The sequence below is a fragment of the Myotis yumanensis genome, unplaced genomic scaffold, assembly GCF_028538775.1.
Source record: "Myotis yumanensis isolate MYYU_CA2020_CCGP unplaced genomic scaffold, mMyoYum1.0.hap1 SCAF_9, whole genome shotgun sequence".
NCBI classification, from domain to species: Eukaryota; Metazoa; Chordata; class Mammalia; order Chiroptera; family Vespertilionidae; genus Myotis; species Myotis yumanensis.
In genome coordinates, this window is record NW_027223760.1 from 81932274 (window position 1) to 81959166 (window position 26893).

Sequence of the window (26893 nt, forward strand, 5' to 3'; positions counted from 1 at the left end):
TTTCTGATTTGGTTTATTTGGGACCTCTCTCTTTGCTTCTTGGTGAGCTTGGCTAGGGGTTTGTCAATCTTGTTTATCCTTTCAAAGAACCAGCTCTTGGTTTCATTGATTTTCTGTATTGTTTTTTTGGTCTCTATTTCATTGATTTCTGCTCTAATCTTTATTATCTCCTTCCTTCTGCTCACTCTGGGGTTTTCTTGTTGCTCTCTTTCTAATTCTTTGAGTTGTAGAGTTAGATGATTGACTACCATTTTTTCTTGTTTTTTGAGATAGGCCTGTAGAGCTATAAACTTTCCTCTCAGGACTGCTTTCATTGTGTCCCAGAGGTTTTGGATTGTTGTGTTTTCACTGTCATTAGTGTCCAGGATGTTTTTAATTTCTTCTTTGATGTCATCGGTAACCCAATCAATATTTAATAACATGCTATTCAGCTTCCAAGTGTTTGAGTATTTTGGGTTGTTTTTATTGTAGTTTATTTCTAACATTATGCCATCGTGGTCTGAGAAGAAGCTTTTTATGATTTCAATCTTCTTGAATTTGTGGAGACTTTGCTTGTGACCCAATATGTGGTCTATTTTTGAATATGTCCCATGAGCACCTGAGAGGAATGTATATTCCGCAGCTGTGGGGTGAAGTGTTCTGAAGATGTCAATTAAGTCCATCTGATCTAGTGAGTCATTTAGGATTGCTGTTTCTTTGCTGAGTTTTTGTCTAGCGGATTTATCCAGTGATGTCAGTGGTGTATTAAAGTCCCCTACTATGATTGTATTGTTGTCGATCTCTCCCCTGATATCTTCCAGAAGTTTTCTTATGTATGTGGGTGCTCCTGCATTGGGTGCATATATGTTTACCAGGGTTATATCTTCTTGTTGTATTGATCCCTTTAGTATTATGAAGTGGCCTTCCTTATCTCTGGTTATGGCCTTCACTTTGAGATGTATTTTGTCAGATATAAGTATTGCTACCCCAGCTTTCTTTTCCTTTCCATTTGCGTGAAAGATATTTTTCCATCCCTTCACTTTCAGTCTGTGTGAGTCCCTTCTAATGAGGTGGGTCTCCTGTAGACAGCAGATGTATGGGTCATGTTTTTTTATCCATTCAGCCACTCGATGTCTTTTGGTTGGAGCATTTAGTCCATTTACATTTAAAGTTATTATTGAAAGGTACTTGTTTGTAGCCATTTCTTTTTTTGTGTGTGTGTGTGGCTGTTTTCTTTCTGAGCTTGATATTTCTTCTTTTTACACCAGTCCCTTTAGCATTTCTTGCATGGCTGGCTTGGTGGTGATAAACTCCCTTAGCCCTTTTTTGTCTGTGAAGCTTCTTATTTCCCCTTCAATTTTGAATGATAGCCTTGCTGGATAGAGTATTCTTGGATTCAGTCCTTTGCTTTGCATCACTTTGTAGATTTCCGTCCATTCTTTTCTGGCCTGATGTGTTTCTGTTGAGAAATCATTTGATAATCTAATGGGAGATCCCTTGTATGTTACTTTCCGTCTCTCTCTTGCAGCCTGTAAGATTCTCTCTTTATCCTGAACATTTGCCATGGTAATTATGATGTGTCTTAGTGTGGGTCTTTTCGGGTTCACCTTGTTTGGGACTCTCTGGACTTGTGTGACTTTTTTCTTCCCCATCTTAGGGAAGTTTTCTGATATTATTTCTTCGAATAGGTTTTCTAATCCATGTTCATCTTTCTGTTGTTCTGGCACCCCTATTATTCGTATGTTTTTCGTTTCATGTTGTCCCAAAGCTCCCTTAGGCTCTCCTCCTGTCTTTTAATTTTTTTCTCCATTTGCCGTACAGTTTGAGTGTGTTTTGCTTCCTTGTCTTCTAATTCACTAATTCGGTCCTCCGCTTCTCCCAGTCTACTGTTGATACTTTCAATGGAGTTTTTTATTGAAGCTATGTCACTCTTCATTTCTTCTTGGGACTTACTTAAGTTGTTGATTTTTTCATCTGTTTCTTCTAGCTTCTTGCATAAGTAGTTGAGTTTTTCATCTGTTTCTTCTGGTGCATGTACTCTAGGAACCTTATTCTGAATTCTTTTTCCGTCATGTTGCATATCTCTGTCTCACTTAGCTGCTTTTCTGGCGAGTCCTCCTTTTCTTTCCTTTGGGGGTTTCTTTGCCTACCCATGTTTGATCTCGCTGACATATGTAGATGTTGAGATGTTCAGTGGCTGCTCCCTGGGTGGCAGGGGCTCCTTGGGTTGTGGTTGCTGCTCAGACGGTTGCGGTAGCAGCTGCTTTCCAGTTGGCAGCAGCTCCTCTGGTGGGTGTTGTTCACAGCTGGGTTGGCTCTTCTGGCTGGTGGGGGGAGGCTTCACGTACAGCTGCTGTTCCACAGACAGAGGGTGTGGTGATCAGGAGGCTGCGGTGATCAGGGGGCTGCTGTTGCTTGGATCTGCGGTCTGGGAAACGCTCCTCTCTTACCAGCACTGCATGGTCTGGGAAACGCTCCTCTCTTATGGGCACTGCATGGTCTGATCAGTTCCTCAGGATGCCCCCTTTAGTCTCAGTTCTCCGCAATCACAAAATCCAAATCTCAAATCTCCTGGCGCCAGCAAACCCGCGGAACTCCTTACCCTGGTCAGGGTCTGTGTCTGTCCCAAGAGACGCGGCTGTCTGCCATGCGGTCTCCCTCCGACCCTCTGGGCTCAGGTCTGGCAAACTTTCCTGCCCAGATCCCTGGTTTTTAACCTTTCCAGGGGAGGTCTGCCCTTCCCGGCTGCAAACCGTCTCACCAGCTGAGTAAATTTGCCAATTCGGGGTGGGTGTTATTAGTTTCAGCTGCTTACTCCGTTTGCTCCGGGACAAGACCTGGGACGCGTCTGCCTATATCGCCGCCATCTTGCTTCTCCAACAGAAAACTTTTTTAAAGCAAGGTGACCTGAACTTCTCTTTGTTCCAAATAAAGTCAGCTTTTTTCTTTTCAAGTAGCATCCTTTGACTTACTTGAAGGCAATAAACATCTTAGAATTCTTAGTCTTTTAAGCACTGTGTTAAAAGTTTAGTCTCATCCTCTGTAAGCATTTATTCTTCTATTTTAAACTTTCATCTTCAATGTCTGTGGCATACGAGTGCCAGCAATGTGCTTGCCCTCTGTAGAATGTGCTGTTCCCTGACCCACGCCTTTCCGTGTCCACCGTGGGACTTACCTGCATCCATGGCACCACCTCCTGCATCTGCCCTACTCCTGTCTCATGCCTGTCTCAGTAGATTCTATCCCCCTTCATGTTCTGTCTTCCAAATCACTGACATTTTAAGACACAATAAATTTTTTAAAAGATTATTATTGAGCCTGGCTAGTGGTTGAGCGTCGACCTATGAACCAGGAGGTCACCGTTCGATTCCCAGTCAAGGCACATGCCTGGGTTACAGCCTTGATCCCCAGTGCGGGGGGGTGTGCAGGAGGCAACCGATCAGTAATTCTGTGTCATCATTGATGTTTCTGTTTCTCTCTTCCTCTTGCTTTCACTCTGAAATCAATAAAAATATTTTAAAATAAAATAAAGATTATTATCAAGCCATGTTTATAGACTGCTTGCCCAGATTTGTCGTTAAAATGGCCAAGCTGCTGGCCAAGAATTTTCATCTTTAGTTTCCGTTTTTTAAATTATCTGTTTATTTGCCTTAATTACTTGTGTATTTATGAAAAATATACTGCATGTGGTCACTTTCTGTATTAACACATTAAAAGCTAAAGTGTTAATTGTCTCAGTAAGGTCATTTAATGACAAAGATTTTGTCCCATGCAGTTATCTCTGAGCGTGGTGGGGGTTGTTTTTTTAATCCTCATCCAAGGACACATTTCCATTGATTTTTAGAGAGAGTGGAAGGGAGAGAGAGACACAGAGAGAGAAACATCAATGGGAGAGAGACACATTGATTGGTTGCCTCTCACATGCGCCCCAACTGGGGCCGGGGATTGAGCCTGCAACCAAGGTACATGCCCTTGACCAGAATCAAACCCAAGACCCTTCAGCCCGCAGGCTGACACTTTAACCACTGAGCCAAACCGGCTAGACTAGGGCTCTCTGAGAATGTATTGTAAACAATATATTTGTTAAAATATATTTTATTTTATTAGTACAAAATATTTAGAAACTTCACAGTTTAGCATTTAAGAGATCATTATGTTTTAAATTTGATTCATTTTTAAAAATGGATACTTTGGGTTGTAAAAGTTGGTGAACAATACTGTTTAGCTTTATAGGGATTTAACCATTCACAGTGTCCATAAAAAAGTAATAAAATTTGAAAAGAGAAATAATAAATGCTTATATACTGTATTTAAATAACATTGCTACAGTCAAGAAGGAGGGCAGGAATCCTAGGTCCGTGACCATAATTAAATACTAAGATGCTTGCTCAGGGAGCGTGTAATGCTCAGGGGCTTCCTCGCTTTTCAGACTCTGCGTCTCTTCGACAGCAGGTTTTCATTCCCCGAGTCAGTGCCCGAACTGCGGCTGGGGACCTTGGGTGATACTGTCTGTCGCTTTCCAGGCAGCATTTTAGCTCCCTGTCCGGCAACTTTATATTTGGACGTTTTGGAATGAACCCATTCCAGTTAAACTGGGTATAAAGCTGTTTTGGTAACACAAGTGCTGTTTTCTCACCGTTTGGGGGAATAAAACTGTAGCTGCCCCGAGGAAGGGCTGTAACTGGACGCAAACAGCTGAGATGAGTGGTCGGGGGCCTGATGAGTCTGCGCACTGGGCTGTCGTATCACTTTCTGGGCAGCCGCATGCAGAGACCCAAGTCTGCAGGTCCCAGCGTTCGTACCTACAGGGAGCCCTGGCTGAGCGCTGAGACTCTGTCCCAGGAGCACTTCCCAGTGTGGGGGCAGCTGGCTGCAGTCACAGGGAAATAACAGATCTGTGGGGAGACGGGGTAAGGAAGCTACTCAAAACCTATGTAACCAAGCAGCCCGGTCCCAGGAGCAGCGGATTGTGTGCACACTGGACTACGTCCGAGTCAGCCCCGGCATCCCCGAGCTCTGGACTCGCGCTGCCTCCTGCAGGACAGAGCCCCTTGGGGACTTTGGTTCCCAGGGAAGACAGTTCCCTCAGAGTTAAACACGGGCTCAGGATGCAGGCCTCTGCCCACCAGCTGGTTTGTTGTTTAGGTTTTCATTTTTAGAGCAGTTTTGGGTTTACAACAAAATTGAGAGGGAGATAAAGAAATGTCCCCACAAGTGCATAGTCCCCCCACGGCCAACACCGCTCACCGGAACCAAGGATGGACCTACGGTGACACCCCATAATCACCAGAGGCCACCGTTTACCTTAGGGTCACTCTTGGTGGTGTACATTCTGTGGGTTTGGACAAATATATGATGACGTATGTCCATCAGTATTATATCATACAGTGTTTTCATTACCCTAAAATTCCTGTCCCCCCTAACATCTGTCTCCCCACCCCCACCCCTGGCCACCACTGATCTTTTTATTGTCTCCGTGGTTTCGCCCTTTTCAGAATGTCAGGTAGTCGGAATGGTGCAGTATGGAGCCTTTGCAGATCGGCTTCTGTTAGTCAGATGCCGGTAAGACTCCTCCATGTCTTCTGGGCTTCTAGCACTGGACCGGTTTATCCATCACCTGCTAAAGGGCATCTTGGTTGCTTCCATGTTTTGGGTTAATTTCTGTAAGAAATGTTCGGGCCGGGTCTAGTTTTGGGGTTTTTAATGTAGGTGTTCAGTTTTTCCAGCGCCACTCGCTGAGGACACTGTCTTTCTTAAAGCCGTGCTCTTTACGTACAGGAAGCAATGCCTCCCCAGCGTCTCCATGTGCTGACCTCGGGAAGGGCAGCAGTTCTGGAAGCCTCCAGTCATTGTAAGGAAGAACTTACCTGGGATATTCAGGAATTTTGATAAATTTGCTCCTCATTTCTTTATATAATACAAAAGCCTGCCCTGGTTGCATCAGATCATTGTTTTGCTGGAAAAATACTATTAAGCAATACAACTTATATTTATACTAACATTATTCTTTAGTTTATTTAAAGTATGTATTAGCAAACTCACATTAAAGAAACACGTTGTATCACTAAAGATTAGTTTGGTTACATTTCACACAAAGTCATTTCTATTTTTAGTCTCCTTACTATTTACAAAATATCAACAAAACTGTTGTACTAAAAATTACTCATACTGATGGATTAAGACATCAAACACTAAACTAAAAACATGACATAGCTATTTAATTTTGGAAATAGAGAAATATCAGTCCCACAACTTAGAAATTTATGATTCTATCCAAAACACTAATTGCACGTAATAGGGAATATCAGGTAGGTAATTTACAATTTTCTAGCTGCCAACCCGTTTCATGCAAATATTGACTCGAATGCTAACTCCGAAGTAATTGGCTGTCAAGTCAATCCGTGAAATGAGGTTAAGCCCGGCCTCTGTGGGTGCAGGATGCACTTTCCACCGGACACCCCTTGCTTGGGAAGCATAGGCAGGCCAGCCACCAGTCAGATCTTTCGGAGTCAGAATTCATTCCCTGCCTCCTCCCTTCCCACTGTCCCCCTAGGAGCTCAGTAACTAAGCACTCACCAGTCCGCCTGTTTCCCATTCCCGCCCAAGTCCTCTGTGTGTCCGTCCTCTGGTTCCACTGGCCCTCCTGTCGCTATTCTGATGAATTAGATTTCCATTAACGGGGGTAAAATGTTAGCCCCACCCTATACTGAGATCCATCCCCTAGGAAGACTTTCCTTCATTCCTCCTGACTTGAGTCATTTTTTCCTCCCAATCTCTTAGCCCTTTGTTTACATAGCCAACTTTGCGTATGTTGACTTGCATTATAATTATTCGTACTGTTGTCTTACATTTTCCTCTAGATGAGCAACTACTTCAGGATAGGAGTTTTATGTTAAGCTTTGTATTTTTAGAGAGTTTCTAGCATACATTTTCTGCATAGTAGGCATTCAATTATAAAATGGTAAGCTTAATCAAATTCTGCATCTTAAACGTCAAGACTTTAAAAGGTGACCAGATAAAACTGCTTGCTTTACTTCTTAATTCTGCCTGTCCACCATCACATTGAGGAACTCGTCCAATAACACGCTTTTTACTTAAAAAATTCAATGTTAAAGAAAAGTTTGGATAAGTAAGTCTATTCATCATCTCATTGTTTTTCTTTTGTATATATTTTTTCAAGCCTTGTACTGGAATGTGCTTGTATGTACGTGAATGTTGGTGTGGGAAGTATTGTGTGCAGTTCATTGTGACTTAGGCTCCTTTCAGCTAATATTAAACATGGTTTTCAGTATTTCTCGGTGTCTTCCTACTGCTGTTTAGCAAGTGCGCACCCCGGTGCACAGACCCGCCCTAACTCACAGGCCGGCTCTCGTTTGCACGACCTCACGCCGTTTCCGTCACTCTGCTTTCTCAGTAATGTTGGAATAGAGGTTTCGTGGCTCTTTTGCTTGTGTTAATTAGCTCCTTGCTTCCGAGCACAGCTTTGGTAGGTGTAAGGGCTGAGTGTGTGTACAGCCCTGTTCTTTCCGGAGGAGCGGCAGCCCGCAGCGCCGAGTGAGGGCCAACCCTGCGCGGCCCCCTCGGTGGGCCCAGCGAGTGCCGGAGTGTGTGGCGCCCATGTGTTTGCGTCCACCCCACTCCCCACTCTCTGCGAGAGGACAGTAAATCACTCTCAATACTGGGCCTCGGTGATTTACAAAATGAATTCTCAGCCCCGGGGAAATTAAAGAAGGGCCTTACAGTCTTACTCTGAGCTGTGGAGATGGGTTGTGGTTAAAAAGCCTAGATCCAGCCTTTCCCCTTCTCCAGATGCATGGGGAGGGGACCTACTCTGAGCAGTCAGAGAACTGGCTCCTTCAGGAAGTAGAGGCCGTTCTGTAGTGTAAGAGAGAAAACCCTCACGAATGTAGAGATAAAGTTACCTTCCTGGAGTTTAAGTATCAGGATAAAATCAAGACAGTAAAGGAGATCGCCTAGGAAGGATAAATGTCTGCCCAAACAATCGTAAGGGACAGGCTCAAAAATACTGCCCAGGCTTGGTAACGCATTGAAGGAAGCCTTTAACTCAAATAAGTTACACAATGTAAATAAAGGAGAAGCAAAGAAATGTCCACAATGAAAACTAGGTCCGTAGGAACAGGGTTCCGCGAAGGGCTAGGCCCTGCCCCTCTGGAGTGGGCGTGGCTCCCCAGGGCTAGGCCCTGCCCCTCTGGAATGGGCGTGGCTCTTCAGGGCTAGGCTCCACCCCTCTGGAATAGGCTTGGCTTTAGGGCTAGGCCCCGCCCCTCTGGAATGGGCTTGGCTCCTTAGGGCTAGGCTCCGCCCATCAGGACGAGGCTAACCTGGGCTCTTCTGGACTGGGCTAAGTTAGGCTCTTAGGGTGTAAAAAAAAAAAAAAGAAAGAAAACTAAGAGTTTGTTTACAACATTTTCCAAATAAAACAGCAAAAGCAAACCAAAACACTCTGCCAGTCTTGATACTCCCATTTTTTAGGATGGTTATCAATTAATTAGATTGTCAGAGTGTGATGACCCGAAGCACCATTTTAGTGACCCGAAGTGCCATTAAACAGTATGATCCTAGGTGGCAGGTAATGTTTGCTCATGTTACCTTTATGTAGAGCAGGGTCCTCAAACTTTTTAAACAGGGGGCCAGTTCACTATCCCTCAGACCGTTGGAGGGCCGGACTAGAGTTTAAAAAAACACTATGAACAAATTCCTATGCACACTGCACATACCTTATTTTGAAGTAAAAAACCAAAACGGGAACAAATACAATATTTGTATTTGCATGTGGCCCGCGGGCCGTAGTTTGAGGACCCCTGATGTAGAGTATGCTGCGTGTTGTCATGTTCCAGTGGTTGTAAAATATTATTATCGAGTTTCGTAAGTATACTAGAGGCCCGGTGCACGAAATTCATGTAGGGGGAGCGGGAGGGGAGGTCCCTCAGCCTGGCCTGCACCTTCTCCAATCCGGGAGCCCTCAGGGGATGTCCTACTGACGGCTTAGGCCTGCTCCCCATGGTTCTCTGCTGTCTGCAGGGCCCGCTTGGCTGCTCCCAGGTCACCGCCAGTGACAGCCAAGCAGGGCCTGCTCTCAGCGGCCGCCAGCGGGGCTGAGAGGACTGGGCACCACCATCTTTGTGTTGGAATGATGGTTAATTTGCATATTACTCTTTTATTAGATACTAGAGGCCCGGTGCACAAAAATTTGTGCACTGGGGGGAAGGGGGGTCCCTCAGCCTGGCCTGTGCCCTCTCGCAGTCTGGGAACCCTCGGGAGATAACGACCTGCTGGCTTAGGCCTGCTCCCGGGTGGCAGAGGGCAGGCCCAATCCCTAGGTGCAGCCCCTGGTCGGGCTCAGAGCAGGGCTGATTGGGGAGTTGGGGCACCGCCCCCTGTCATGCACAGAGCAGGGCGGATTGGGAGGTTGCGATGCCACCCTCAGTCACGCTCAGGGTAGGGCTGATTGGGGGGTTGGGGCACCGCCCCCTATCACACTCAAGGCAGGGTCGATGGGGAGGTTGCGGCGCCACCCCCTGTGATGCACAGAACAGGGCCAATCAGGGGGTTGGGGCGCTGCCCCCTGTCATGCACAGAGCAGGGCCCATCAGGGGGGTTGGGGCTCCGTACCCTGCAGGGCCAATCAGGGGGTTGGGGCGCTGCCCCCTGTCACGCACAGAGCAGGGCCCATCAGGGGGGTTGGGGCTCTGTACCCTGTCACGCACAGAGCAGGGCCAATCAGGGGGTTGGGGAGCTCCCCCCTGTCATGCACAGAGCAGGGCCGATCAGGGGGTTGAGGAGCTCCCCCCTGTCACTCACAGAGTAGGGCCGATAGGGGAGTTAGGGCACCGCCCCCTGTCACACACAGCAGGGCGGATCAGGGGGTTGGGGCGCCGCCCTCTATCACCCACAGAGCAGGGCCGATCAGGGGGTTGGGGCGCCGCCACTCTCACACTCAGGGCAGGGCCAATGGAGAGGTTATGGCTCTACCCTGTCACACACAGAGCAGGGCCTGTGGGGGGCGGGGGTGTTGTGGCGCCGCACCCTGTCACACACAGAGCCGCAGGGCGATCGGGGTTTGGGCGCTGCCCCTGTCACGCTGATCCAGTGCCAGGAGGCCTCGTGGCTCCGCTGATCCCGGTGCTGGGAGGCATATTACCCTTTTACTATATAGGATAGAGGCCTGGGGGCCGGCTGGTTTGCCCTGAAGGGTGTCCTGGATCAGGGTGGGGGTCCCCACTGGGGTGCCTGGCCAGTCTGGGTGAGGAGCTGAGGGCTGCTTTCACGTTGGCAGTTGACTGAAGCTCCCAACCGCTCCTTTTTTTCTTTTTTTTTTTTATTCTGGGCCAGCTTTAGCTCTGGCTCTAGCTCTGAGGCTTCCGCTGCTGAAAGCAGGTATCTGGTTTGTTTGCGTTCTATAATCGAAACAATGTATAACTCCAGCTCTGAGATCCTGGCCGGCTGAAAGCTGGTTTCTGGGGTTTTGTTTAGCTTCTATATTTGTTACAATGTTTCTTAGAGTTGCAGCTCAGAGGCCGGCAAGTCAGGCGGGGAACGTTGGAGTCTGCAGTCACTGGAGCAAGCAAGCCTCATGTTCGCTTCCAGCTGCCTGGCTGCCGGCCGCCATCTTGGCTGACAGTTAATTTGCATAAGGATATGCTGATTAGCCAATGGGAAGGGTAGCGGTCGTACGCTAATTACCATGTTTCTCTTTTATTAGTGTAGAGGATTACTTCTCCCACCCTGTGTTTTATAAAACTTAACCTACAACTGAGAACTGTAGGGTCTAGAACGCCTTGATTTCATTGCCTAATTTAATAGACAACTGGTAACACACCAATCTTGTTGCTACTTCTTCTAAAGTGCTTGTATATTTTTAATAATCTCCCAGTTTTCATGTGAGCACTCGCCTCTGTTCATAAGAACTTGAACTACGATACGTAATTGCGTAATTAGCTAGTAGTAGATGTAAGTCAACATTGAAAATTGCCACCTGGGCCACCCATCTCCTGCAGCGCCACCCCATGTGAGAGCTCCTCTCTGCACGTGACAAATAGCAACAGGAGAGGCTGCAGGTGCGCAGGAAGCAGCTGGGGAGATGGGCTGGTGTCCCTAAGGCCTCAGGGTGTGCGCTCACCTCCCATCCAGTGATGACTCGGCCACAGGTCAGCGCCCGGCCTTAGACCCTCCAGGGGCCCCCAGAAGTGTTGCCTTCTTAGCTTGGGCCAGTGTCCAAGCTGAAACAGCTGCCCTGCCCAATGGGTTCCCCCATTCAAGCAGCAAATGGGGAATGTGAACAATTTTGCAGCCTCCTCCTCCAGGTGGCAGAGCCGTTTAAAATGGTGCTGTGCGTCTGGCCTGTGCGCTTCTTCCTGAGACACGCCAGTACCTCAGGGCCCTTTCATGCAGGAGGGAAATCCTGCGGAGGCCGGTGTCAGCTCCTCTCTCCTCGCTCTCCCAGATGGTCGGGACTGCATCCTGGAGCCGCTGTCCCTGCCCGAGGGCGCGGGGCGCAGCGGCACCCCCGAAGGCTCGCCCTCGGTGCCCTGTATCTTCTGTGAAGAGCACTTCCCCACAGCTCAGCAGGACCCGCTTCTGAAGCACATGATCATCGAGCACAAGCTCGTCATAGCCGATGTCAGGCTGGTCGCTGACTTCCGAAGGTAAGTGTTGGTGTCGTTCATAAACGAGCGAAAGCCTACTTCTGTGTAAATCATCCCTATTCAACATGCGCATTTGTAGTCTTTAGGCTTCCCCTGGGCTTTAAGGGGCCTTAGCACTCTGTCCCCTGGAGTGGGGAGGCTGCAAGGGTGGGGGTGGCGCACGCTGTGGCAGTCCTGCGGGTTCTGGAGCAGACCCGCTGCCCCAGCGGAGGACTCCCTTTGCCCCTCCCCGGGCTGTTGGCTGTGGGCCTCCATCAGCCTGGTCTCATTTTATGTGTGGGCCACAGGCGCGCTCTCGCTGCGTCAGGCCTCCCAGGCAGGCGCCCAGGAGACACGTGCCAAGGCCCCAAAGGGCCGTGTTCGGAACAGGGATGCTTGACCCCCTTTATGCACAGAGGGCATTGTCGGAGGAGCTCTCACGGCGGAGCCCTTTGCCTTGAGGAAAGGCTCCTGTCACCGCACCCACGGCGGGTCCTGTTGGTGTGGAACTGGCACGAACGGCCATCACGTGACACTGTCGACTATGGAGCCCACATTCCATCTCCTGTCTCCCCCGAAGGAGACCGCGTTCTCCTGGTCCCAGTCCCTGAGTGGGACTGCCGCTGCCAGTATACGCCTGTTAGACACATGGGGAGATGGACAGCGGCTGCCTCTGTCCTCTCCCGCCCTCTTGCATCAGACATGCAGGTCTGGTGTTACGTTCTGCTTTTACTAGCATATCAGCCCGTGTGCCTCTAACTGCCCATTAGATAGAAGAATTCAAAACCTGACAGTCTTTCCCGGCCGGTCAGTGGTTGAGAGTCGACCTATTGACCAGGAGGTCATGGTTCGATTCCCAGTCAGGGTACATGCCCAGGTTGCAGGCTCGATCCCCATTGGGAGGCGTGCAGGAGGCAGCCGGACAATGATTGTCGTCACTGATGTTTCTATCCCTCTCTCCATGTCCTTTCCTCTGTGAAATCAATAAATAAATTTTTTAAAGTATTTTTTAAAACTTGACCATCATTCCAAAGGCCAAGTTCACCACACATCAGACACATACGGAACTTTTTTGGAGCTCTTTTCTCTTGTTATAGAGACATTGGCTGACTTCTCATCCCATTATTATCATGACATCTGTTATTTTGATGTGTTAAGATAGACACCCAACTTTCCATTGATTGGAAAATGTGTACATTTTTAATTCATATAAATTAAGTGTGATTTCAGAAAAACTTCATTATCACATAAAATAATTGATTTTTAACTTCCCATATGGCTGTTTATTGAATTTGAGGATAGTCGAGTTTAATCATTTCCATGCCTTTACGGGATAATTTCACTTTATTAAATACTTATTTTATACTTCTACAATGTTCTGCCTTTCGATGTATAAATTGTCTAGCAATGTTCAGTCAACATTCGCTTTGTGGCTTTGGATAATTAAATGTTAAAGGGCCGTATTGAGTCTCCTCACCACCTTTTTTCTTTGCCTGCCCAGGTACATCCTGTACTGGAGGAGGAGGTTCAGGGAGCAGCCCATCACCGACTTCTGCAGCGTGATCCGAATCAACTCCACCGCTCCGCTGGGTCAGTGCGCTTCGGGGCTGCTGCCTTTTCCCGGGACCCAGAATTCAAAGGGGGAGTCCCACTTCCTCAAATCAGAATTCTCTCACTTCCCCGAGAGCCAGCCCCACTGCTTCCTCCCTGTGTCACTCAGCACTGACCCTATAGACCAGCGGTTCTCAACCTGTGGGTCGCGACCCCTTTGGCAGTCGAACAACCCTTTCACAGGGGTTGCCTAAGACCATCCTGCATATCAGATATTTACATGACGATTCACAACAGTAGCAACATTACAGTTATGAAGTAGCAACAAAAATAATTTTATGGTTGGGTCACAACATGGGGAACTGTATTTAAAGGGCCAGAAGGTTGAGAACCACTGCTATAGACCCTCCTACTACCAATCCAAATTAAACTGCTGTGTTATTGTTGCCTAACTTCAATAAAGCTAAGAGACCAATACTTCAGAGGAGAGCTCTTAATAGACACACACATAGATATAGATATAGATATAGATATAGATATAGATATAGATATAGATATATAGATATAGACATAGATATAGATATATAGACATGGATATGGGTAATAGATATGGTTATGGATATAGATATAGATTAGATAATAGATATGGGTATGGACATGGATATGGATATAGATATGGATATAGGTAATGGATATAGATATGGATATAGATTAGATATAGATATGGATATGGATAAGGATATAGATATAGATATAAATTAGATATGGATAAGGATATAGATATGGAAATAGATATAGAGTAAATATGGATATAAGTATGGATATGGATATAGATATGGAAGATATAGGAATGGATATGGGTATGGATATAGATTAGATATACATGTGGATATAGATTAGATATGGATATGATAAGGATATGGATATAGATTAGATGTGGATATCATAAGGATATGGATATAGAATAGATATGCATATGGATAAGGCTATGGATATAGATTAGATGTGGATAAAGATATAGACACACATATTTTAAGGAGTAAGGCCTGGTGAAAATGGTAAATATTGTCTCACTGATTTCTCTCCTCTCACAGAAGAGCAGGACAGCTACTTCCTGCTGTGTGACGTGCTGCCAGAGGACCGGGTGCTGAGGGAGGAGCTGCAGGCGCAGAGACTGGTAAGGCCTGTGCGAGGGACGCACAGTGGCTGGGAACACACACTCGTCACTGTGCTGTTGTTCTCTCGTTGTTGCTGGTTTTACTTTTATTCTGGAAACTTTCAAACATGCACAAAAGAGGAGGCACTACATCCAGACCTTAGAAGAGTAAAAGTGTGCCCGTGACTGAAGATGAAAGCCTTCTGTGCTAAAAACGCAGGGGCAACTTGGGGCTCTGCTTTGCTTCCTGGATTACCTCTAAAATAACAGCAAAGCTTCCACATTTAGGTGTAATTTTAACCGCCTGACACATGCTGGGGTTCAGCCGTCGTGGAAAAATGCCGTCGGCTGACATGGAGTGGAATTGAACGCTCCCCGCACTGGAATGCGCTCTGCCCGCCCCGGCTTTTATCCTGGCCAGAGGCCTGTGCTTGGTGCACACAGTGGCCTTTCTCCTTTCCAGCCTGAGCCGCGGAGAGCTAATTTTAATACCTCAGCAGCTGTCGTCTTTAAAAAGGGTAACAGTGTATTCGAGTGTTAAGTGTTCATTTTCATAAGTCCAACAGGAAGTCATTTTTAAGTTACTTTGTTTAAAAGTGCGGTTTTTCATTGCTGTTTGTGGTTACGCTCGATTATTACTTGGAATGGACCCGTCCTTCCTTCAGGGGCTGCTTATTAGTGCTCCTGGGACCTGTGGACTCGGCCAGATGTGTTATGAGGGAACCGGAAGGTCACTGTTTCTGCTAAATCCTCAAGAGGGCGCGGAGGAAAATAGACCCCGTCGACCGTGACCACGTGATCTGAGAAGTCCCTGAGGCGAGTTACATATTGTGAACGTCCCCAATGATGATTTCTCCCGCAAGAAAGATGATATTGTTGGATGTTGATTTATATGCAAGAAAAATATGCTTTTTCTATAGCAGCAAACCCAGTGAAGTAGCAGAACTCCTGAGGTTCTCTTTTCCTATTCTCACGTCTTAACATCTGCAAAACAGGGATCAATTTGCTGTCATCTTCTATGGATTTGTTTGCATGTACCTATTCATAATTTTTCATTTCCATTAGTTTTTTCACTCTTGCCCACGGTGGTTTTAATTGAGAATGGCCATGCGGTCATAATGCGGGTACCCACAGGGTCTCTTTGTAAGAACTCAAACCCTACTGCTTCCGCCCTGTGTCACTCAGCACTGACCCTATAGACCCTCCTACAACCAACCCCACTGCTCCCGCCCTGTGTCACTCAGTACAGACCCTCCTACAACCAACCCACTGCTTCCGCCCTGTGTCACTCAGCACTGACCCTATAGACCCTCCTACAACCAACCCACTGCTTCCGCCCTGTGACACTCAGCACCCAGAGTCTTTACAGATAGACTCGCGTCCCTAGAAATAGCTGTATCCATTAATTGTAGATGACAATTAAATTCTGACCCAGTTCCCGTCTGGGGGTTTTCCCCACATCCAGCGGTTCCCCAAAATCAGGAGGTGTCCTACATTCAACTCACTTTGGACACTTGTGTCCCCAAGAGCATAGGGACCTCAGGTTAAGGGCTCAGCCCCTACTTCCGATGCCAACCACAAGCCGGGCCCCCTGCTCTGACCCACCGGCTGTAGAGCGAGGTGCTCCTTGGGTTCAGTGACGCTGCTAGAGCAGCGCGCAGAGCCCTGGAAGCCTGTTGGCTGGCTGGTTACGCGTGTGTCGCACAGATAGGAGACCGCGACTAAGCTCAGTTGGGGGAGCAGCACAGGAAGGCCCACGCAGGGGCCTCTGCCCGTGGATCCGGCCGGAGGACAGCACGTGGACACATTGTGGTCCATCAGCCCAGGAGCTCCGCCCCTGTCCTGTGGGTCGGTGTGGAGGCTCAGGCCTGCAGGACCAAACCATCGGCCGTGGGTGACGGAGCTCAGCCTCCAGCTGCTCGCCCTGCAGGGAGGTGGGGAGAGGTGGGCCTGAAAGTTCCGATCCTCGGATCACGTTGACTCCATGTCCCAGTCCCTGGGTGCTCCCAGAGTCGCTCCCATGCACAGCAGGAGACACCCATGCAGCCTCGACCCCTAGGAAATGCCAGGGACCTCAGGAACCGTGTGCCAGGACAGAGGCAAGACCAAACAGACACTTCTCACTACAAATCACATCACACCTGTCACCATCCTCAGTCCCACAGACGGATGGAGGTGCTGAAAGTGAGCCTGATGGCAGCTTACAGAAGCAACTTGCACAGAACTGCAGGCAGCTCACACAGTCACTGAATTCCTGCCTAACCAGGTGATCGCACCCAGAAGTCAAGGCGGGCGTGTTGTAAAAGCAGGCGGCCTGAAGCAGAAGGACTTTCATGTGCTGCGGAGACGATGGTAGGATGACCTGTAGCACTTGTGAAGATGGAGACCAGGCACATGTCACACTCAGGACAGCCTCTACCCCAGAGGTCCTCAAACTACGGCCCGCGGGCCACATGCAAATACAAATATTGTATTTGTTCCCGTTTTGTTTTTTTACTTCAAAATAAGATATGTGCAGTGTGCATAGGAATTTGTTCATAGTGTTTTTTTAAACTATAGTCCGGCCCTCCAACGGTCTGAGGGACAGTGAACTGGCCCCCTGTTTAAAAAGTTTGAGGACCCCTGCTCTACCCCATGGAACTCGCTCGGCAAGTGTTGTTGATCATGCAACTACCAATAATACCGCATCTCACCAGTGAGAAGGCCTGGGGAGCGGGAGAGCTGTGGAAAGGGAGGGAGGGTGCATATGGACCTAAGTGGACACGAGAAAATCCTGGTGTCCTAAATGACATTACAGTGGCGGAGAGTGAGGGCAAGAGGCGGGAGTGGTTAGCCAGTTAGCAGCTGTGGGCCCCTAACAAGGCGCTCCCACTCCTTAATGTATGTCGGAGCCGTGACTCAACCTCCACCTCCCGCGGCTGAGCGGCCACCAGGACCCCTGCACCGGCCCCTGTGGGAGCTCTCAGGCCTGTAGCCGGTGACCAGTTGGAACGGTGAAGAGCTCTTCCTTGTAGACTGTGCACCTGCCCTGGAACTGGCCTCGCGTGCGGCGTGTGAACCTGCCTGGCAGACTCCAGTGAGCATTGTTGACACTGTGATGGGAGACGGCAGCCTTGGTTTCACCTTGTGGCAGAGCAAGCTGTTCGTGTGCTCTGCCATTCCAGACGTCAGCTTCTGCTTTCCTCTGTACAAACACTTACTGACGTGCTCTAATCGCTTTCTCCTGATTGGCTGATTTCTGCCGTTTCCCCCCTGACGCACATGCTCGTTCCTGCTCCCGTGTGCGACCCCTGCGCCTGTGCCGAGAGCCACCTGCGCTGTGTGCAGCTTCATCCGCGTTGCCCTGCCTAGAGCGCATGAGGCAGGATGGACGAGGCGCTGACCCGACCCTCTGCTGCCCAACGTGACATTTTAAACCCATTAGACCGCGCACAGCCTGTTGTGACGACCCTCCGCCTAATCCACAGGCTGGTCTTGTGTTCTTACAACAGTGGCTTTTACCCAGCCTGCTTTGCAATGACAGTTTATCTGGTTTCATCAGTTGCTTGGAGAAGTTCAAATGCGTAACATCTGAGGCACTCTTCATTATGAGTATTTCTCTCTTTGGAGCGTGACCAGCACGGCTAGAGAGCAGTCCAACAAGTCTGTGAATAAAGTCTATTGCGTGCACCAACATGGCTTGCTACCATGAAGACCTTGCCTCCCGGGTCTAAAACGGGGCTGTTCTGTGGGCTGTGCACCCTGATGGCGCGAGGTCCCATTCTGTGGGTCAGAGCTCCAGCATCTTCCACGGCTGCGACTTCTCTGCCGGCCTCCCAAGTCCGGCCTGCACACGTCCAGCTCAGGATTTGCACAAACATCCAAGCATCCGGTAGTGTCCTTGAGCTCCTCTGCAGCTCCCTCCTTCCTGGTACCTTGTCCCACAGATTCCACTCACTTGAATATCTTTTTTTTTTAATGTGTATTTTTTTTAATTGATTTCAGAGAGGAAGGGAGAGGGAGAGGGAGAGTGAGAGAGAAACATCATCGGCTGCCTCCTGCACACTCCCCACTGGGGATCGAGCCCACAGCCAGGCATGTGCCCTGACAGGGAATTGAACTGTGACCTCCTGGTTCATAGGTCGACGCTCAACCACTGAGCCACGCCAGCCGGGCTCACTTGAGTATCTTAAACTCCTGTCTCTTTTTTCTCTACCAAGCAAGGCAGCTGTAGTTCGATTGGGTTTAATTTTTCTGTGTTGCAAGTTGAAAAACACCACTCAACACAGAATGATGTATTTCTCTTAAGGGCCCAGCCCTGTGCTGTCTGTTACCCGATGTCAGAAAGCAGATGAGATATCTGCAGCGTCTGTGTAGTTCACAGGAGTGTGATGTCCTTTCTCCCATGATGCTGGGAGCTGAAGAGCAGGAATTGGCTCTATTACGGTTGCTCGTGGATGTTTTCTTCAGTGGATTACTGTTGCAGATGTTTGGTGAAACATTTCCAGAGAGGCCACATGGACCAGGATAAGCCGCTAGACTCTCGCTCATATTTAAACTGTTCCATAAATACTTACGGAATCAGCAGTAAACTTCACGAAGCTCCTATTTTGAGCCCCGTGCAATGAGAGACGCTGGAGAGTAGATGCCAGTGTAATACAAGAACAGTATAGAGACTTTTTATAACTTCAAAGACTTTCCATATCCTTTCCGCAGAGAAGCAGGTGGCTGCGCCAGGGAGGGTGGGAGTGAGCAGAGGATGGCTGCTGCCTGGGTAACAATTACATCCCACACTTAATGACCCGGGCGCGGTCGAACCCTGTCCATCAATTACCTGACTTCAGGTGGTGCCAAAGCGTTTTTCAGATTATCTGAGTCAGAGTAATTATACGTGTAAACAATGTTTAGGGGAAGTTTTTCCAGCAGCCAAGGGAGGATGGCCTGAGGGAAAGAAGGTGAGGTCGGGAGACCCTGGAGACGACTCACGGTAACCCCACAGTGACTGGTTGGAAAGGGCGTCGGCGACGGCGCTGGGAACGGTGGAGAGAAGCAACGGGAACCGTGGTGCAAGTGAACAATTGATCAGAACCTGATTCCAGAGTAAACTGGACCACAGGAAGGAGCAAGTCAAAGACTCACCACGTTTTGTCTCTGAGAGACGGTGAGGAGCAGAGATGACTAGTGAAGAGGGAGCAGGACGAGGTCGGGAAGGACAGCGAGGCTCCGTGGACTTGAGTTTTGTGCACAGCCTTCACTGGAGTGTCTGCAGGCATTTGCCAGTGTGGGTTGGAATTTATTTTAAATATATTTTTATTGATTCATTTTTTTAATATAGTTTTATTGATTTCAGAGAGGAAGGGAGAGGGAGATAGAAACATCAATGATGAGAGAGAATCATGGATCAGCTGCCTCTTGCGCGCCCCACACTGGGGACCAAGCCCATAACCCAGGCATATGCCCTGACCAGGAATCAAACCATGACCTCCTGGTTCATAGGTCAATGCTCAACCACTGAGCCACATGGGCCAGGCCTGGAGTTGGAAGTTAAATGCAAGTGGAATGGAGACATTTAAAATGCTGTCCACGTCCCTATACGCTGCCCCCTGTGCTTCCACCCGGTGTCTCCCGTCCGGGCTGGCCGTGCTCACTGTGCGCCTACCAGGTCTCATCAGGCATCTGCTTCTACTTTACAGAAAGGAATTCTGGAGCAGCAGCAGCGGGAGCGAAATGACAACAACTTCCATGGCATCTGCATGTTTTGCGATGAGGAATTCCTCGGGAACAGGTTTGCCATCGTGCGTGTCTTTAAACGTGACTATTTCGTGTGAAAACTCATCAGAACATTGGTGATGTCAGAACTTATATCAGTTAGTCCCATGGAGCCTTTCCTGTTACCAGCAGTGATTTTTTTAAAAATGCCCAACAGCAGAGGTGAACTGTCGTTGCTGTGAGCAGAGGAGGGAAATGCCTTTTCTAATTGGCCGACAGGAGGACTGTGAGCAAACGGCTGCAGACACACTGTCCACATTAACGTGTTACCTCTGTGAGCACGTTGGGTGTTTGACTTTGGAAAAGGGATCACTAAGTTTCTGTGACCCAAGCTCACAGCCAGTCAGATTCATCTCAGGCAGCTGTCTCTCCCGGTCCCCGTGATGAACTGGAAAGGAAGGCACTGTTTGTTTAGTAGTTTTAAGGACAGAAACCCAGTTCACCTGTAGAGGGAACCCTGACAGTGGCTCACACACCTGGCAGCTGTCTCCATGGCCTGGTGTCTGTTTCGGTAACACTTGCATGTACTTCTATTAGGTTGTTTCTCGTTATACATGCGCTCTTGCTGACCTGACTTGTTCCTGAGTGATGTGTACATAATACAAACTGCTCAGCTTTCTTCCTAGATCTGTGCTTTTGAACCACATGGCCAGAGAGCATGCCTTCAACATCGGGCTGCCGGACAACATCGTGAACTGCGGTGAATTCCTGCGCACGTTGCAGAGAAAGCTGGACAAGTAAGTACTTCATGCAGCACAGCCTGGCAGCCCTGAGTCCTGGACTCGTTGAATGTTTAAAATTTAGCTTACCTGAAGTAGCTACAGAAATGGACTCTTCATTTTTCATGGTGGAGGACCTCTGTCGGGTGCAACAGTCTCATTCTGTGCAGATCATGTTGTCTTTTTAAGTGAAGACGGCACCTATCCCCAGCGCTGCATTCCACCTCAGGTGCGCGCAGTGAGCTGGGAGGCGCACGCTCCCGTCCGGCCTAGGAAATGGGGCGCCTGGGGTTGGTTCTGTCTTCGAGCGCCCTCCTCGGAGCGCTTCCCAAACCACGGTTCTGAATGTGATGTGTGATTTCTTTACTTCTCACTATAACCTACTAGTGTGTCAGTAAATATCCTGCACATGTGGTATGTTCTTCAGCTTCATGTGAGCTACGGAGGCTGTGCATCCTCCTGCCTGTTCAGGGCGCCCGACCGGGCCTCACTGCTGCCCTTGGGGAGCACAGCCATGCGTTACCGTTGTCGTCCTTTGAAGAACAGGCCTCCATTTGCGTGTGCAGCCGGGGCAGGTTGATTAGTAAACCACCTAAGTAATAGGGGGCATTAGCTCTCTTTGTTTCGATTTTAACTAAACAGCCAGCTTAGCAAGCACAGAAATAAACACGCATCCTGCCTAGCCAGGCACTTGAAACGGGGTTCGGCGAGGGGGTGCGTCCCGGTGGAAGGTGCAGAGTGGCCTAGAATGAACACGCGTGACCGGATAGTGAGCAAGCAGCTGCCCGGCCTGCGGAGCCCCTGACCACCTGTGCCTGCAGCCTGCAGTGCCTGTACTGCGAGAGGACCTTCAGGGACAGGAGCCTGCTCAAGGACCACATGCGGAAGAAGCAGCACCGCAGGATCAACCCCCGAAACCGGGAGTACGACCAGTTCTACGTCATCAACTACTTGGTAAGTCCTCCTCGCCTGCAACGCGATTGCTCCCCCAGACGGCCGCCTGCCGGGGCGTCCGAGACTGCCAGCAGCAGTGCCGAGGCTGGGTGTCCCCGGCATGTCGAGCAGCCGCTGGCGTGGGGAGGGGAGTGTGCAGAGCACAACAGAACCACTGATCTCGCCTGCAGAAGTGAGTGCCCGGGAAGCACGTGGGTGTGCACGCATTCCCCCGTTTCTCCTGTGTCTGCTGCTGAGGCCAGAGCCCCTGTGCTCTAGTCAGAGTATGTGTTGGCCTCTGGCCGCGCTGGGGCTGTGCTAGCTAATTCCTTAAAACAAAACAATCTCTTCCCTCTTCCCTCCTTCCCTGGTAAAAACCTCCCCTTCCCCACCCACCCCCACAATTATCTTTGTTATTCTCTTGTGCCAGTTTATTTTTAATGGCAATTTTATTTTTTTTAATATATTTTTATTGACTTCAGAGAGGAAGGGAGAGGGAGAGAGATAAAAACATCAATGATGAGAGAGAGTCATTGACTGGCTGCCTCCTGCACGTCCCCCACTGGCGATGGAGCCCATAATCTGGGCATGTGCCCTGACCGGGAATCAAACCCTGACCTCCTGGTTCATAGATCGATGTTCAACCACTGAGCCGCACAGTCCAAGCCCTATTGGTAATGGGAATTTTAGAGAAACCAAGTCATTTCACTGGGCAAGAGGACTGTTACGTGTGTGGCTTTTAGGACGGACTCACGGGGTCTCAGGGTAAGGATTTTCCACTCCGAGAGCTCTCCTGCTCAGAAACGCAATCCCACGGACAGCCGGAGGTCCTGTTCCTCTGGGTTAGGAAAAGGGGTTCGGGGGAGGCGTGTTATTAGGGGCATTGGGGAGTTTATAGGGGGTTATGACTGACACAGTGACCACTGCCCCAGCCCAATCTGCTGATGGGGGGTGAACATAACATTAGGAAAAGCACTGCTTGTGTGAAGGGAGGGAGGAACTGTCGGGGGGCTGGCCGGAAGGTGCTGTGTCTGGCACTCCCCAAGCACAGGAAGTGGTTTCCCTTCACAGTGAGTGATCGGCATGCGGCGCAGCCTCAGAAGGTTCTCTGGACAGAGGAGCATGTCCTGACTGTGTGTCAGCGTCTGCTCTGGGTGGAATTTCTGACTGTTCTGCGGAACCCGTGTTGGAATACATTCCCCTGGAAGCGGGCTTAGCGTGTGTGAGGATGGACTTCGAGGAGCCATGGTTTGCTGCCGACGTTTTATAGCCAGCTCGGGGCAAAGGCTTAGGATTAGGGTTAGGGTCAGGGCATCCCCACCCCTGCTCTAGAGAAATAAAAAGGGACTTGGAAGAGGGCTGTTGTTTAGACCAGACTGAGCCGTGTAGGCAGGTGAGCGGCAGTGTTTTAGGAGGTGACAGCCAGGCAGGAGGAGCTGGGACAGCGGAGGGCCTTCTGGTTGGAGCACCGGAGCAGGTGGTGGGCCGTGGGGAGCCTGGAGGCCATGGCGAGGATCAGGATTTCGTCCTCCGTGTGCGCAACACCCCCGGAGGGTTCATAGTGACGGGGAAGGACGGAGGGTTCATAGTGACGGGGAAGGACGGAGGGTTCATAGTGACGGGGAAGGACGGGGGGTTCATAGTGACGGGGAAGGACGGGGGGTTCATAGTGACGGGGAAGGACGGGGGGTTCATAGTGACGGGGAAGGACGGGGGGTTCATAGTGACGGGGAAGGACGGGGGGTTCATAGTGACGGGGAAGGACGGGGGGTTCATAGTGACGGGGAAGGACGGGGGGTTCATAGTGACGGGGAAGGACGGGGGGTTCATAGTGATGGGGAAGGACGGGGGGTTCATAGTGACGGGGAAGGACGGGGGGTTCATAGTGACGGGGAAGGACGGAGGGTTCATAGTGACGGGGAAGGACGGGGGTTCATAGTGACGGGGAAGGACGGGGGTTCATAGTGACGGGGAAGGACGGGGCGTTCATAGTGACGGGGAAGGACGGGGGGTTCATAGTGACGGGGAAGGACGGGGGGTTCATAGTGACGGGGAAGGACGGGGGGTTCATAGTGACGGGGAAGGACGGGGGGTTCATAGTGACGGGGAAGGACGGGGGTTCATAGTGACGGGGAAGGACGGGGCGTTCATAGTGACGGGGAAGGACGGGGGGTTCATAGTGACGGGGAAGGACGGAGGGTTCATAGGGACAGGGAAGGACAGGGGGTTCATAGGGACAGGGAAGGACGGGGGGTTCATAGGGACGGGGAAGGACGGGGGGTTCATAGTGACGGGGAAGGACGGGGGGTTCATAGGGACGGGGAAGGACGGGGGGTTCATAGTGACGGGGAAGGACGGAGGGTTCATAGGGACAGGGAAGGGCCGTCCTGTCTGGGAACCCGACCGCAGGGGGTCTCACGTGCGTCCAGGGTTGAGAAACACGGATTTACTTCCATCTAAGAGAAGAGACTTGAGAGGGTCCTGCTGCTGCTCCAAGGAGAAAGGGCGTGGGAAGCCTTGGAGACACACACACCCTCCCTGTGCTGAGGGCCGGTGGGACCCGCGCAGTGTGTGTGGGACGCTGCGTGTGGGTTTGCTGCCGCGTCTGTCTGCCTTCTCTCCCTCCCCTCCCCCGCCCCTCTCTCTAATCCCTGTTTCTCCTACAAAGGAACTTGGAAAATCCTGGGAAGAGGTTCAGTCGGAAGACGACCGGGAGCTGCTGGAGCAGCAGGAAGAGTAAGACTCGGGGTCGCTGCTGATGGGTGGTGTTCGGGGAGCTGGGACGGTTCTCTGGTTGGTCTCACACGCCCCCGGGGACGACAGGAGGAAGGAGGGACACCTTCTCTCAGCCGGGCAGCCGTGCAGGTGGTGCGGCAAGAACGGGGCTCAGCAGGACTCTCCCTGAAGCCACTGCGCTGCCGGTGTCCCCGCCAAGCGGGGTGGTCGTGAGCGCTGCTGACCCAGTACGCAGGCTGCACAAGCTGGCCATGTGTCACTCAGGTGCTGTCCCAGGGCCTGGCTGGGGAGATGACTGCTCACGGTCACCTGCTCAGCCCAGTGGTGACACCGAGGACACACATGGCTGCCGGCGGGAAGTCCAAGCTGCAGGCCCTCAGCCTGGAAGGGTCCTGCGTCGCCCAACACCCCCCACTCCCACCCCACCCCCACCCCCCACTCCCATCAGTGCCCTTCGGCCCGTTTCCCTCCCTCGGGCTGAGCTTGATGTCCTGGTTTAGGAATGACAGGAGGTTGGCAGTATTTCAAAAAATGAATGCAAGGAGAGGAGGAAATGGTAAAGAATGGGGGGTGGGGGGATATGCTTTTTGAGTTCTCCATCTACCAACTTGCCCCACTTCAAACGATCACTATTTCCAGTATGAGGTACAGTTTGCTTTTTCAAAGCACACCACCTGTCATGCGGAAACCTACCCAGCAGGGCGCATGCACCCAGCGGTGTGTTTATGAGCGCACCCCACACGTGTCCTCCGCCGTGAAGCCATGAAATGGGGCGCTGTCCCCAGGAAGTCGCTGCTCGGAGGAGCAGGGGCTCCGGCTCTCATGCTGCTTCCTGGGGCTGCTCTGCGTGTCGGAGGCTGCATCAGCCTCATTGATGTGTAGACAGACAGTCTCCCCAAAACTGTGGAGCGGGAGAGACGGGCGGCTTCCGGGGGACGGGGGAGATACACCACGGGCCCTAACGAAGGGGTCTGCCTTCTCTGCTGGGCACAGGGACTGGTCGGACTGGGAGGAGTGCCCCGTCTCCGCCGTGTGTCTGTTCTGTGAAAAGCAAGCGGAAACGACGGAGCAGCTGTGCGCCCACATGGAGGTGAGATGCTCATTTCATCCTGTTCTGCTCCGCGGGGGAGGCGACCACACGGAGGCCTCGCCAGGTTACACCCTTGTTCCTGGAGCACCTTCCACTCCGGAGTGTGTGGGGAAGCGGAAGGCAGGCCGCGCCCTCGTGCCCGCAGCCAGGGAGGGGCCGGGCCCAGGTGTGGTCTTGCAGCTCCTCGGGAAGGATTTGGAGAGAAGAGCAGAGACCCCCAGTGCGTGTGCTCCCTTCTTTATAAAGAAGCTCGAAGCAAGCGGTTCTGAGCCTGTTTCCACCCGGGACATGCTGGGGAGGGCCCTCCCTACCCCCGAGAGCGGGCAGCACTGCGGCTGGACTCGGGGCTGAGGGCCGGCTGTGCGGCTGCGCGATTTCAGACATGCCCCTGCCCACCTGTGCCACGGGCAACTCCACTGCCTGTCCCCCCTCACCGCTCCCTGGTCAGAGACTAAGCACAGTAAGGACAGGGCGGGTCCAGGAAGGGCACGGGCGCACACAGATGCAGCAGACGGCAGCTTCTCTGCACCGGCCTCCAGCAGTGTGTGCACTGGTCCCTGTGTGCACAGGTCCCATGTGCACAAATCCACAGGTCCCCGTGTGAGCTGGTCCCATGTGCACAGGTCTCCGTGTGCACAAATCCACAGACCCCCGTGTGCACTGGTCCCATGTGCACAGGTTTTCCGTGTGCACAGGTCCCTTGTACACAGGTCCCATGTGTACTGGTCCCGTGTGCACTGGTCTCCGTGTGCACAAATCCACAGGTCCCCGTGTGAGCTGGTCCCCGTGTGCGCTGGTCCCCTTGTGCGCTGGTCCCCGTGTGCACTGGTCCCTGTGTGCTCAGATCCCCGTGTGAGCTTGTCCCCGTGTGCACTGCTCCCTGTGTGCACTGGTGTCCGTGCACATGTAATTCACAATGTCCGACACGTTAGAACTGGAAGCAGCTGTGTCCCGCCCCGTGTGGGGGTCCCCTCTGCAGCCTCTTTGACCCGAGCCCCCATCCTCTGCTCAGTCCCTTTCAGTGACGACTGTCAGGGAGCCCTATTGTCCTGCCTGTGGGCCCCTGGATGATCAGAACTTACTCTGTGCTCTTGTAAGTTCAACCATTTACCCCGATGGACGTGACAGGGATGGAATAGGATAAAATAAGCAGCTGCACCATGAAGCGTTTTGAGTGCTTTACGGGAAGAGGGCATAAGGAGAACCTGGCCGGCTTGTCAGGGATAGCATGAAGGGAAGAGCAGAGTGTGTCAGAGCGCCTCTGCGTGGAGAAGAGCCCGTGTCCACAGCTCTATCCCGACACGGGACGCGAGGCCACGTCTCCCTCGCACGCTGC

General features: G+C 50.8%; 1 protein-coding gene across 2 annotated transcripts in view; it reads left to right on the forward strand.

The window, feature by feature from the left end:
• ZNF277 (zinc finger protein 277) overlaps window positions 1-26893 on the forward strand; it is a 46787-nt gene that overhangs the window by 16942 nt on the left and 2952 nt on the right. Inside the window, exons 2-9 of one of the 2 annotated variants that reach the window (XM_070424807.1) lie at window positions 11444-11645; window positions 13126-13214; window positions 14270-14352; window positions 20004-20095; window positions 20694-20816; window positions 21620-21752; window positions 24400-24467; window positions 25461-25557. In XM_070424807.1, coding sequence (XP_070280908.1) covers window positions 11444-11645; window positions 13126-13214; window positions 14270-14352; window positions 20004-20095; window positions 20694-20816; window positions 21620-21752; window positions 24400-24467; window positions 25461-25557 — 887 coding nt within the window. The remainder of the gene's footprint in view (window positions 1-11443; window positions 11646-13125; window positions 13215-14269; window positions 14353-20003; window positions 20096-20693; window positions 20817-21619; window positions 21753-24399; window positions 24468-25460; window positions 25558-26893) is intronic. The other variant, XM_070424808.1, reaches the window with a different exon arrangement.